The sequence below is a fragment of the Rhinolophus hipposideros genome, assembly GCF_964194185.1.
Source record: "Rhinolophus hipposideros genome assembly, chromosome: 5".
NCBI lineage: Eukaryota > Metazoa > Chordata > Mammalia > Chiroptera > Rhinolophidae > Rhinolophus > Rhinolophus hipposideros.
This window is the reverse complement of record NC_138051.1, coordinates 17,300,456-17,315,455: the sequence shown is the minus strand read 5'-3', so window position 1 is coordinate 17,315,455 and position 15,000 is coordinate 17,300,456. Positions and strand designations below refer to the sequence as shown.

Below are 15,000 nucleotides of genomic sequence, written 5' to 3'. Positions count from 1 at the left end.
TTAAATTTATTGGGGTGACAATTGTTAGTAAATTTACATAGATTTCAGGTGTACAATTCTGTATTACATCGTCTATAAATCCCATTGTGTGTTCACCACTCAGAGTCAGTTCTCCTTCCATCACCATATGTTTGATCCCAATTTGGGAACTCTTTTTCTGGAATGGCCATCAGAGCTGTCGTCGTATTAACCTTGATGTCCTGAATGTTATCAAAATGTCTTCCTTTCAATATTTCCTTTATCTTTGGGTAAAGAAAGAAGTCACTGGGGGCCAGATCAGGTGAGTAGGGAGGGTGTTCCAATACAGTGATTTGTGTACTGGTTAAAAACTCCCTCACAGACAGTGCCGTGTGAGCTGGTGTATTGTCATGATACAAGAGCCATGAATTGTTGGGGAAAAGTTCGGTTGTCTAACTTTTTCATGCAGCATTTTCAGCACTTGCAAATAGTAAACTTGCTTAACTGCTTGTCCAGTTTATACAAATTCATAACGAATAATCCCTCTGGTATAAAAAAAAGGTTAGCAACAAAGCTCACGAACTTAATTGTCAGACCTCGTATGTATATATACCTACTCATTTACAAATTCACTATATATGAATATATAGATATTTATATATATACACTTATTTATCTCTCACAATAATGTAGATACCATTATTGTTCTCATTTAAAGATGAGGAAACTGAGGCACAGGGAAGTTAAGTAACTTACTCGAGGTTACACAGATAATAAGAAGCAGAATTTGAACGCAGGCAGCCTAACTCTAGAGTCTCTAGTTGGATAGATTCCTTCTGGAGTTCTTAACTACTAGGTTATCCTGTCTCAGAGAGAGTACAAATGCTAAAGACCATTAAGCTTGAAGCTACTAGGGTCAAGTGAGAGCAGCTACCCCAAAATGAAGCCTACAGGAAAAGGAAAGCTGAAAGGAAAGAGGGACAGAGGAAGAGACAGAGAGAGAGAGAATTAGAGACAATATGAGAGAGATACAAGATATTGATTATTACATTTGAATCCCTGGAGAATACAAAGCCAGAAACTACCTTTGGTCTTCTTAGTTATGCAAGAGTTTTGAAAACAGGGTCTTTTGTCATTTGTATTAGGCTGGTGCAAAAGCAATCTCAGTTTTTGCAATTATTTTTAATCTTTTAAACTGCAATAACTTTTGCAAAAACTAGCTATAGTTTCTTAATCAGAGGGTCTACCCACAACGGTACACAAAGTCTTTGTATATAAACAGAACTATAAAGCAGTGCATAGGCATGTCTCTGGGGAGAAATGCAAAGGAGAGCTTGATTCTACCTAACTGCCACATTATAGCATCATAGCCAAATCTCCTCAGCTAAACTCAGGAAGACACTGAGCGTAAGGCAACTTGCGTGGGGTCAGCCTATGCTGACATTAAGTGTACACCCACATGGAGCAGAATAAGCTATTTCCTACATAAAGCCAAGGGCCACACTACCCAAAATCTCTCCATAAAAGATTTATTGATTATAACTTCTAATCATCTTTGAAAATGCAAAGTGAGTTCCTGTTAAATATGTTAAATGAAAGTGCATGCCTGCAACCTAAGAACCTGAGTCCATCAATGGGTGAAGGATAAAGAAAATGTTATATATATATATAACATTATATATATATAAGACTTATATATATATATATATATAAGACTATACACACACACACACACACACACACACACACACACACACACACGGTACCAAAAAATATATACTCAATTTAAGAAAGGAAAAAATTGTATTAAAATTGTAATACTCTATATATACTGACAACATCAGTGTAATTTTAATAGTTTTTTCCTTTCTTAAAATGTGCATATATATATATATATATATATATATATATATATTCAGCTATAAAAAAGAAGGAACTCCTGCCATTTGTGACAACATGGATGGACCCTGAGGGCATTATGCTAAGTGAGATAAGTCAGAGAAAGACAAATCCCATATGACCTCACTTATAAGTGGGCTCTGAAATAGAAAAAAAAAAAAGACAAAAATCCGAGCTCACAGATACAGAGAACTGAACTAATTAGAGACTGGAGGTTGGGACTAGGCGAAATTGGTGAAAGTGGTCAAAAGGAACAAACTTTCAGTTATAAAATAAATAAGTCATGGGGGTGTAATGTATAGCATGTGTGACTATAGTTAATAATACTGTATTGCATATTTGAAAGATGTTAAGAGAGTAGATCTCAAAAATTCTCATCATAAGAAAAAAATACATGTAATTATGTGTGATGATGGATGTTAACTAGACTTATCGTGTTGATAATTTTGCAATATATACAAATATGGAATCATTATGTTGTACATCTAAAACTCATACAACACTGTGTGTCAATTATATCTCAATTAAAAAAAGGAAATGCATGCTTATGTTAGCTCTTTCTCCAACCCCCACTAAAATCACAGTGTGTCAGACCTGGTTCCGTTTGTCTCCAGACCCATTTCTCACTCTTCCCTTGTTCTGCTCTGTTCTATTATGCAGAAGGACTGACGTCTGCTAGACTGGGCTTCCCAGGCTTCCATGGGTTTAGCAAACAGAGGCAGTGGAGGGAGACTGAAGAGTGTGGAGAAAGGCGAAACCAGAGGGTCTCTCCCCTTCTCTGTCTGCCTCAGGCAATGCCTTCTCTGGCAGTAGAAGGGGCTGCTCTGAGCCTCTAGTTACCACCAGACAGATTTACTGTGATTCTAGCTTCCACTAGATAACCCTGGTCCCTGGCCTCTGCTAACTCCACCACTTCCCTTTGTCCCTACAGCCGGGAGTAACAGAATTGATCATTTACAGAGTGAAAAATAATAATGGAAAAAGAAATCCCTGTGAAGGAAAAATTTGGAAATCCATTTTTAGAATGGGTTATTTTTCATTCAACAAAGAAAAAGATTAGACACAAACAGAAACGCAAAAGGAATGACCGGATTTCAAGAAGTCAACACGTTTTTTTGTCACACACCAGCACATAAGATATTGTGCACAATGAGCCATTTCTATACTCAGGTTAACTCGGTGAGCCACCCTTCAAGTAACAATATCCAAGGAGAAGCAAAAATAGTGCCACCCTCCCACACACACACAAAACAAACAACACAAAGCTGTGAAGCAAGTGAGGATTGGCCTGGTGTATCCCAGGCCCCACTTGGACAACACCTGCAATAACTGAGTCCAGCGTCCTTGGATGTCATTAAGGACAGTGACCTGCTCACATGACTAATGCTACGTGGTTTCATGTATTACCTCTTGCAATTGACAGTTTATCTTATTTAGAAACACAGTTATCTCCAGTACAATATAATCCTAGAAAGATTTAGGCATTGTTTAGTCTGTCCTGTCTACTTCCTATCACTTGTGTGTTAGTGCCCAGTGATAAATGCCACCAATCTTGCATATTCTATTTGTGTTGCACATATTTTGGGCTTTCAGTTTACTCTGTGATTGTGGGTCTTTATTCAATATACTTTTTATTATAATACAGGCCAAATACCATCCAGTATTCAGTTCTCTGATCCTACAGGGCACCTGAAGGGATTGTATTTTCCGTCCTCCTTAAAGTTAGGCAAAGGCATGTGATATATTCTAATCAATGAATGGCATTTTCATGAAAATATCTATGTGACAAAGGAGATATAAATCCCCAGTAACGTGGCACATCCATTGCAAGAATTATTCTGTTCAACTCCAGTACAAAGAAATGATACAGTCATTATATGTAGATTTTCTACTGTGCAGGAGGTTGTTGCCTCTATTCCCCACGCTGTTCAACTGTGCTACAGTTGTTGGAATTCATTGTGAGGAGATTCTTATTAGCTCACCAGCCTGTGAGCTCTTTGGGGGCAAAGGTAGCCTGGAACCCACACACACTAAACACTCTATGCATGTTTGCTAAATGGATGAGAGAAGGGCGGAGTGAATGAATAACCATAATTTCAATATCATGCATTGTTTAAATCATTCTTATTTCTCCTCCAAGCTTATAGGAACACTTTACTAATGTAGGCAGTTACTAAGTGAAAAAGACTCTTCTATTCCTCAATGAGACTAGCAAAACTATTCTGGGTTTTCAAAGAAGGTTAACATGGAACAAACGCCAGTGAGTTTTGCTTTCTGTTTCTGAACCCTATAAAAAGATGATCCTGGGAATGCACACGTCTTATATTTGAATATAATTTATGGTTTTCTTCTCTTTTTGTTTGGGTTTGGTGGCTGAGGCTGTTATGAACTGAATGTTTGTAACCCCCACAACTCATACATTGAGGCCCTAACATCCGATGCGATGGTATTTGGAGATGGGACTTTGGGGAGGTAATTAGATTTAGATAAGGCCATGAAAGTGGAGCCCCTGTGATGGGATTAGTGCCTTTATGAGAAAAGGAAAAGACTTCAGAGCTTCCTCTCTCTGCTATGTGAGGATATAGCAAGGAGACCGTCTCACCAAGAACCAAATTGACTGGCACTTTGATCTTGGATTTCCCAGCCTCTAGAACAGTGAGAAATACATTTCTGTTGCTTTTAAGCCACCCAATCTGTGGTATTTTGCCATAGAAGCCTGAGCTAAGACAGAGGCCAAATTCTCATCTTCTCTACCTTTATTAGAAATGTGGTATGATTTGCACGTCACAGTCACCTTCCCTTGCTTTCAGCGACCAGGCTAAGATTCTGCTGCCTCTTTAGGTAAATCAAGCAAAGCAACAAGTCCATTCAATGACCAGCCTGGCTCATCAAGCACAGCAGTCCCTCCTTATCTGCATGTGATATGATCCAAAATTCCCAGTGCACGCCTGAAACCATGGACAGAACCAAACCCTATACATACTATGTGTTTTCTCCTACACATACATATCCATGATAAAATTTAATTTACAAATTAGGCACAGTAAGAGATTAACAACAATTATTATTAATAAAATAGAACAATTACAACAATAAAAGTTATGTGAATGGGCTTTCTCCGTCTCAAAATATCTGACTGTACTGCATGTACAATGTGGAGACGCTGGAAAGGGATGATTCATGTCCTGGGCAAAAAAGAGTCATATAGCTCGAGATTTCATCATGTTACTGAGAACAGTGCACAATTTAACATTTATGAATTATTTATTTCTGGAATTTTCTATTTAATATTTTTGGATCGTGGTTGACTGTGGGTAATGGAAACCTCAGAAAGAGGAACCATGGATAAGGGGAACTATTGTGTTTCCTAATTGTGGCAGTAAGTGTTTTTTTTTGACCACCGTTGTTGCATGGCACTGTTTGCTACTAAGCTACAACCCAGGTATAGTGTCCTTGGGTTTTGCACAATGCAAATAAATGAAAACTTTCACTACATTCTAAGAGCTTCTCATTTGAAAAAACGGAGGGTTCAACTATTCAGCCACAGGTTTAACTTTTTAAAATGCTCTCTATTATATTAAAACCCGTAAGATTTTTTTTCCTCTTGGCAAATAGATTTAATACATTGCCCTGATTTGCATCTACCTATAAGAGCAAATGCATTTTCCTGGAAACAAGGCATTTTGCATTGGCAGTTAGAGGAATAAATTCTTTAAGCACTATTTAATAAGTTTACTTGAAATTTTGGAGTCTCACACTGAAATGCTGACTATTAAATAGCAATCTGTTATATGCAGTGCCAAATGAAAGTCTGCTGTAATAATTCACTGGATAAAGTGTAGTTTTTACATCATTTTGATAAATTTACCTCGCTTACCCGTTTAGCCACAAATCATACCTTAAGGTTGTCAGATGAAGGCGGTAAAATATTATACACCTTCAGATGACCTCTATCCAGAAATGCTTTTCACTGTTCACATTTTATCTGTCAAATAGCATTTTCTTTAAGAAGTAAATATAAATGCCATTATTGGGAGAAGCTACCGGCCTAGGACAAGTTCTAGCATTTAGTGTTCTGACAGATCTTAATTTGGATATCAGCCAAAGTCAATAAAACTTGTTCAAGCAGAACCTTACCTGGTTTTCACCACATCGAGGGGGTGCATCAGGCAAATTTCTACAAGACCTGAAAGATGATAAAGAAAAGTCCAATAAACACTTATGTAAACACTGGTTCTTATTTCCTTGACCCTACTGATTTCTCAAGTACGAAGATTCAAATAAGAAACTTGGGACTTTGGACATGACAGCTCATCGTTTTAGGCTAGTGGCAAAAGACAAAAGTACAATATGATTTTATTGCAGTGGAAGCAAGATATGTGAGTGAGTGCTTACGGTGGGTGTCCTTGCATAAGCCTGGAGTGGGGGCTATAGGGGAAGAACATGACAAGGAATCTCCCGTCCCAAATCCCATCAACTAGGCAGGAATCACTGCATCTCAATCCAGTCCAATGAAAAATATATGAGGAAAGAAGGGGGGAAGTAAAGAAGGGAGAGAAGGTCTCGCAGCACCCCACCCCAGCCCCCTTATCAACATGGCAAATCATGAACCTCGGTTTCAATATCCATGAAATAAAGGTAATGATGGATAGTTTAATAGAGAATATGTGGTAAGTGGTTATTTTATCCTCGGCATTGTTCTACGAGTAAGCAGTACTTAGTTTATCTCACTGAAGACTCACAGAGCTCTTTGTGATAAAAGGTATTATTATCTTCATTTCTCAGCTGAGATCATTGAGGCACACAAGAGTAAGTAACTTTCTAAGATCTCACAGCTAGACAGTAAGTAGTCTTAATCCCACCTAGCTCATGATCCTAACCACTGCACAGGGAGGAAGAATTTATACAGCTTCTTGCAAATCAATTGTAAAGCCCCCTTCCTGTTCTCTCACTGAGCCAAGAAGTGTAGGAGCAAGAATCATAACAGTTACCTTGCCAGCTGTCCCTACACAGTGATGGTCATTTAATATACATTATCCCTGATACGTACAACTACTGGGCACGGGCAGTATTATCATCACCTTTCCTTGCAGATAAGCAGACTGAGATTGACAGTGCCCAAAAACCACCTGCCATGTTTCCCCGAAAATAAGACCTAGCCGGAACATCAGCTCTAATGCGTCTTTTGGAGCAAAAATTAATATAAGACCCAGTATTATTCTATTCTATTCTATTCTATTCTATTCTATTCTATTCTATTCTATTCTATTCTATTCTATTCTATTCTCAGTCTTATATTAAAATAAGACCGGGTCTTATATTAATTTTTGCTCCAAAAGATGCATTAGAGCTGATGGTAATCTAGGTCTTATTTTCGAGGGAAACACTGTATTTGTGGGTAGTTTGTTAAAGACAGAGCACATACCTCTCTTTCATTTGCAAACGAATGTAATTGGAGCCTATTTGTGATTTAGTTCATCTTCTCCATCATATTGAGAGACACAAATGTCTTTGACTTCTCATTCTGGTCAGGTCTAGGAAGCTCAAATGGCCCGTACCTCTTCTTGCAGGTGTGCTATGCTCCCACAGAAGCTTTAGGAAGTCCTTCCTGCATAGGCCTGCTGGCGTTTGTAAAGTCATATGTAGTAACCCAAAACAAGTGCCTTACTTTGGTTACAACGAATAGGGCCCAGTATTGATGTCTGTGCCAAAGGTTTCCCAGCAGGAATGCTCCGGAGTCACTGGTAACCAAGTCACTGAGTTAATCAGTCTCACTGCCTAGGCGGGAGAAAGGCGCAGAAAAGCAGAGGCTACAGAATCTTGGGCACAATAGCAAAGCCTTTAAGCCATTGTTTTAGCTTCATGAATAAGCCCTGTTACGCTCTAAGAGTACATGGGTGGGTTTCCTCCTTGCAACTAGTAAGGTCTCAATTCCCTTCCTCTTGTTTGAAAATTCACCTTCACCTTGAACCTGGAAGTAAGAATCAGGTGACCAGAGTTTTTGTCCTGGTGTCTTCAGAGAATGATTCTTTGCCCCTGGGGGCATCAGTTCCTTATCTGTAAAGGGAAAGGTTAAATGCTCTATAATACCTTAGAGGTCTAGTATTCTATGTTTGTGTCTTTGTTCTTGCATCTTATAATTCTAATTTGTGATTTATTATATTAGCTTGAAGAGGTTGAAACCGGAATACCATAAATCAGATTTACTCTGGAAACACAGATTTATAAAATAACTTTCTTACCAAGCACTGCAGCAGGTATCTCATGAGCATATAGGAAAAAGATACTCAGAATCAGTTTACCAAAGAAAGAACACAAAGTCTCTCCCATTGACTTGACATTAGAAGAAAAGCAAAATAATAAATACCAAAAAGCATTCGTTGGTATGTCTCTTAAAAAGTTTACCAAAAGAACCAATAATTTAGCAATTTTTTAAAACTAACAGTAGAACTTGGAGCACCTGTTCACATTAATATGTACATAAATTTGCCTGTTTGCAAAATTGTTTTAGATTCCTTTCCGCTAATGTGCATTTTTAGTAGTAAAATTTTAATAATTTCTATTTCTCAGAGAAGTTATTTTCATTTGAGATAACTTCTTATTTCTCACAATAACCAAGCAAGAATTGCTATTAGATTTATTTAAATTAGACAAAAGACTAATTTTATAAGGCTGGACCTTATGCAAATTAAGGAAGCCCAAAGAAGATGGATATTGTGACTTTATCGTATTGTAAATATTTTCAGGCTCTTACAGAGTCATACCATTTCAGCAGGCATGGCCATTTCTGTAAGATTCCAACGAAACTGGTAATACGACCCTGATAATGCATAGAAAAGCATGGGCTAGTACCTGAACCTATATCTTGGGCTATTCCCTGAATGCTCCCTTCTTTGTACTGGCTCAAGCACATTTCTTCACCTAAGCCAACATTTCGCAAAAAAGATTAACCCCACCCAGTCACAAACCTTCTCCCAGCCTCTATATTTACTGAAAAGTTCTCCTGGCCTGTTTAACCACAAAACTGCACTCAACATCAACCTTATCCCTTTCCTCTTATAGACCCCGAGCCATCTCCTTTCCTAAGAAAAGTACAAACACTCCCATGCAATGGTCAGCCGCGACTGATGACAGAACAGTTTCTTCTAGTGTTCAATTCCCTGTGCTTTTCCTTGTCTCTGGAATGTTATTCTCCTGTGAGGACACACACACACACTTCTAAGAATCCTACTTACCTTGAGATCTCAATGTGGGTAACCGTTTTCCCAGAAATCCTGGGGCATAGATCGTTAGTGGTCCCCTACTATTCGCCCCTCTTCTCCCTGGCTGCCCAGAATAAATATTGCATTTCCCAACCTCCTTGTTGCTAGGCATTACCATGTGACCAAGCTCTGACCAATGGGATGCAAGTGAGAGTAGTTTCTTGGAAGTCTTCTAAAGACAGGGAACCTGCTCCTCTCCTCCAGTTTCCTCCTTCCTATTGGTGGGACGTGGACACAGGGCTAGAGTAGCCGTCTTAGACATTGAGGTGACAGCGGGTATGCAGGCCTCACACAGCATAGCAACAAGATAGAAGTAGCCCCTGTCATCATGAAGATCTGGCCTGTCTACCTCCAGACATTCACGTCGGAGAAAAACATCCAGTTTCTTTCTACTACAGCTATTAGGGTTCTCTGCCACTTATACCTGAACCTGATTCTAACTGACGTAGGAACCCTTTTATGTGCTCCCATAGTACTCTGAATTTCGCTTATTCCACGGCAGTGAAACTGCTTTCTTGTCTGAAAGCTCCATGAGGACAGAGACTCACCTGCCTTAGTCACCTTTGCAACCCAGTCACTTTGCACAAAGGCTGGCACTCGGTAAGCCCAATAAAAACATGTTGAATGAAAAATTAATGCTGACGAGGGTTACTGCACAGGCCACTATGTCAGCTGGTCCTCGAGATAAACTGAACTGGTATTTATTCTGCATTTACTTCATTAGTTTGAACATTATACAGATAAGCAAATAAGGACAGAGAAAGATCGGTAAAAATTATGTGTAATAAAGCACAGGAAGTGCTTGAAAAGACAGAAAATACAGAATTGCAATGCAATTGCAATGCAAGAAGGCTACTAATGGGTCAGCACCTAATGCATTGCCAACGGATTCTTGAGAGCTGTGAGCATGTGAGGGTCTTGTGCTAGGTGCTGGGGACATGGCCTGGTGCAGCATCAAGGGGGCCTGAAAGGCTGAGCAATTTCAGGTATGGGCACAGGTGTGACACACTGAGATCGACCTTACGTGTAAAGGGAAGGCGTTGAGCAGAGAATAGAAATACGCGTAACACTATGACTCAGTCCCAGTGATTTGTGCTGCTACTTGCAGTGTGAAGTATTGCTCTTTATGTTCTACACCAATTCTAGTCTTGCATAACTGTGCACTTTATCCCCAGTTGTCGACTGTCTTCAAGGAACTATGTCATTGTTCTCACAAAACTAGTAACAGAAAACATGGACACACATTTAAAAGATTTTAAGTACAATTTGAATTAATCTGTGGCCTGGGTATTCCTTATTTATGAGATTGCTTGTACTAAGTCACAAGGTTGATTATGTGAGGGAAAGACCACTTAAAATATATAGGTCATATATAAATGTTCAAACTAATGAAGTAAATGCAGAATAAATACCAGTTCAGTTTATCTCGAGGACCAGCTGACATAGTGGCCTGTGCAGTAACCCTCGTCAGCATTAATTTTTTATTCAATATGTTTTTATTGGGCTTACCGAGTGCCAGCCTTTGTGCAAAGTGATTGGGCTGCAAAGGTGACTAAGGCAGGTGGAGTCTCTGTCCTCATGGAGCTTTCAGACAAGAAAGCAGTTTCACTGCCGTGGAATAAGCGAAATTCAGAGTACTGTGGGAGCACATAAAAGGGTTCCTACGTCAGTAAATAAATAAAAATAAAAATATAAATAAATACTGGGGGTGCCAAAAAAATGTATACACATTTTAAGAGATGTTATCTATGCATAGGTATTCCTTGTCTAAATTGAATTGAATTACGTAGCAATGTGTAATTGCAGAAGTCACACGTGACTTGTATTCATCTTTTGTTACTGGTATATATTGAGTATTACAATTTTAATGCAGTTTTTTCCTTTCTTAAAATGTGTATACATTTTGGGCACCCTCTGTATAAATGTAAATATGAATATGAATATAAATATAAATAACATAAATATACATATCATCAGGAAGCAGTTCCTGCAGTTTTCACTTACTTTGCCAATGACCACTGCTAGATATCTCATAACTCAATGATATCCTTTTTCCTCAGAGCTGGGAATAGAAAACCACATTGAAGGTATCACTTCCCACAAAAGACTGGATTGTTCTTATTTGGGAGATTTAAAGTACTTGTTACCGAGGGGCCTGGGTGAAAAAGGTGAAGGGATTAAGAAGTACAAATTGGTAGTTACACAATAGTCACGGGGATGTAAAATACAGCATAAGGAATATAATCAATAATATTGTAATAACTATGTCTAATGCCAGGTGAGTACTAGAATTATTGGGGGGAACACTTTGTAAATTACATAAATGTCTAACCATTATACTGTACACCTGAAACTAATACAAAATAATATTAACTGTCAACTATAATTTTAAAAATGTAGGAAAAACAATAAAATAATAAAAAAATAATTAAAAGAATGCTTACAACATAAAGCAGAAGATCCATTTTTTAAACCCATCCCTTTACAAACTGGGCCACAGAAAAGAGACAATGGAGAGTGCTCTACCGCCTTGGTGGACTGGCTGACTATGGGGCATGCCCCACATCAGCTCATTCCTGATGGAGTCCTAAAGCATAGAAACTGAGAATGCTGTCATCATTCACATGTCTTCTCTCCTGCTCCACCTCTGCCTTTACCCAGAAACAGCACTGCAACGGGCTTCAGTAGCCTTTTTAGCAACAGGATGGGAGGATGGGGAAGACAAATTGGGTACCCAAAAGTTGATGTGAACATAGTTTATTAAAGACTAATGTCAAGTGATCCTTCAGTAAAGGTCTTAATCTTGATTTTAGCTAGACATAATGTTATTATCCATTAATCTGTTCTAAGATATGTTATTTGAGAACAGAGTAGTCTAAATTTACTCTGCCCTCTTATTACTATATCAATTCACTCTTCCTTTTTTTGCATTTACATTATATATAACAAGCACTATATTACATTTTGTATTACCAATTGTATTCCATTACAAATATCAAGAATAGTATTTATCATACCATGCTACAGCTAGTAATATATAGAAATATATATCCAGACATTGTAGTCTATCTGAATGGCATCTTTTCGATTCGTGAAAATGTGTGATGAAATACAAACGATGAGCTCTTTAAGAAGAGGGGATATTTAACTTTATAGGTCCACTGAATAAATAATGTCCAATCCATGAAATTCTCTATCTACCCTCACTCTCTTGGTGATCTCACCCCAACCCATTGCTTCAATTTTTACCTATATGCTAACCACTCACCAATTTACATTTCCAGTACAGACTTTTCTTTCAAAGTCTAGAATGAAATATCCCACTGCCTATTTGACATCTCTGCTTGGATACTGAATAGCCATCACAAAATTCATGTGTATAAAACTAGCTCCTGACCCTCCTCCCCTTACCCCGTCTCAAAAAAACAAAACAAAAAATAAAACAAAATGAAAACCAACCTGTTCAATATGAGAATCATCCCGAACTCTTTTTTCTCCCTAAACTCTTTTCTCCTCTGTCTGAAAATCCCATTACTTTACTTTAAAATATACCCAGACTTCCACCATCTGTCCTTTTCTCTACTGCCCCTACTGGGGTCCACATCCTGATCATCATTTCCCAGCTGATTAACTGCAGCACCTCATTAACAGGTCTCCCTCTGCCCACCTTTGACCCTTTCCATCTGTTCTCACCTGGCAGCCAGAGTGATCCTTAAAAATGTAAGTTATTTCACGCCATTGCTCTGGTCAGCCATGGCTTCCCATTTCACTCAGAGAAAAGACACATGTAATCTGGGTCTGCATTGCTTCTCTCATTGACTCTCTTACTATTACTCTCCCCCTCACTCCTACTCTGGCCACACTGGCCTCTTTGCTGCTCCCCCAATTTGCCAGGACTACTTCAGCTTTTGGACTTCACGCTAGCCATTCCCTCTGCCTAGAATGCTCTTCCCCCCGATACTACTTAGCCAACTTCCTTCACACGGTCAGTGAGTAACCCTGACCATCCTAACACACAGGCCAGCCCCTCCGTACCCCAGCATTGATAAAACGCTTCATGCTGCTGTGCTTTTTCCTTTTCCATAGCACTTATCAACTTCTAACACAGTCCATTACTTACTTACTTATTATGTTTATTGTTTCCTGTTTCTCCCAGTAGAATATAACCTTCACAAGGGCAGAGATCTTTGTACTGCCCACTGATATGCACTATGTCCTCAGAATGTGGCTGTTACATAGTAGTGTTCAATAAATATGTGGTGGACAAAAGAAACTGAATTATATAAAAGAATAAACCTGTGACAATGATGAGGTTCCTTTTTAGTGGTATGTTGAATATGAAGTTTTAAGAATTTAGTTTACAGTGGTGAGACTCACTCAGTCATTCAAGGAATCCATGATAACGATGAAAATAAGTAAGTCTGCTGATAGGTTCTGAGTTCGTATGTACCCTATAGGTAGAATGGATTCTTCCAGAGATCATTTTGGTAAATGACATTGTATAAGACATCTTTATGTCTCTGGGAACTGCAAAAAGATAGCGGTGCAGACAGAAAACGAGGCATCCAAGCATCCCAAGGTGTCAGTTCCCAGTAAAACCTATGCCACACTTTATCAAGCCAAAATCTCTGCATGGCACTATAGCCCCGTCCCAGGCATTTGCAAATTAAATCTAAGACTTCTCTTTTGTTCTTTGAAATTATGCCGTTCTAACCATTACCTTCACTGATTGTGTGAGACATGTTTCACTCTTTAAAATATAAAAGAATCTTTTTATTGTTTAAAGAGAACCACAGAGGAATAAACGGTTTCAAACTGTGCAAATTTGAAATTCAAAAATAGAACGGCTACAGACAGAACTGATATTTTTTCATCTACTCTACTAGTCAAGCAAATCATTACAACATCCTACTTGATAGCCTGCCCAGAAAATGTGGTAGCCCTACTGAATTATAAGCAATGTGAGACTCATAAAGGGAAATCAAATATATTATGCTTTCCCCTAATAACAGTTAAGGCGCACTAGCTCTATGGCACAGTAAATTAATATTATGCACATTGAATTGGCTAAATAGGCAATGTGATTTGGCAGATTTGAAAGATGTTGTTAAAAGTTATGCTTTTGGGTGAGCCACAGCCTTCCTTGAAAAATCTGAAGCAAATATTTTCATAGACGTTTACTATTAGCATGTATTTTTCCTCACAAAAATAACACTGAGCAACAGTTGTTAGCTCATATCTAAAGGGTGTACAGCCATTTCCTCAGTGGGTATTCCTTGCTATCGTTGAGTTTATTATCTAATTGACTTAGGAATTTAGGAAAATATATTTCACAGATATAAACATATGCATACATTATGGTTGGTCTAGAAATTGTGGTCGATTGAGCATGCACAAGGGAGGAAGAGAAATTGAGGCAGAGTTTAAAAATAAGTGAGTTTTTTAAAAAATAAAACTTTGATTGCAAAGAAATTACTAAACTAATGAAAATTTTCCTTGTAAACAAAGTTTTCATATTAATTTTTTTTAAAGTTTATTGGGGTGACAATTGTTAGTAAAATTATTAATTTTTAAACTTAATTTCAGCTCAATGTGATATCTTTAAAAATTATTGTTTGGTATTTCAATTAAACGGAAATTATCCTTTCACTTTTCTTTTTTGTTAACGAAACTCTATGTTAGACCCCAAGCAAGATCCAAATGCATTTGGGTAAATGGCCCAATTTTCAGATGCCTTGATTTTTTATGGAAAGTTAACTGCTTTATATGGGCCTTAACACAATCAGTACTGCAAGGAGAAACATTAGCTGTGGATTAGGTTGGCAAATGGCAAAATACCTTCAGAAGTGTACAAAATGTCTTTAAAGAGAAGGAAATGTGA

The 15,000-nt window shown here is 38.1% G+C and overlaps 1 protein-coding gene across 1 annotated transcript in view; it reads right to left on the bottom strand.

Annotated features, from left to right (window-relative positions):
- SLC25A21 (solute carrier family 25 member 21) overlaps positions 1–15,000 on the bottom strand; it is a 450,807-nt gene that overhangs the window by 174,865 nt on the left and 260,942 nt on the right. Inside the window, exon 2 of the mRNA XM_081047465.1 lies at positions 5,995–6,043. Coding sequence (XP_080903591.1) covers positions 5,995–6,043 — 49 coding nt within the window. The remainder of the gene's footprint in view (positions 1–5,994; positions 6,044–15,000) is intronic.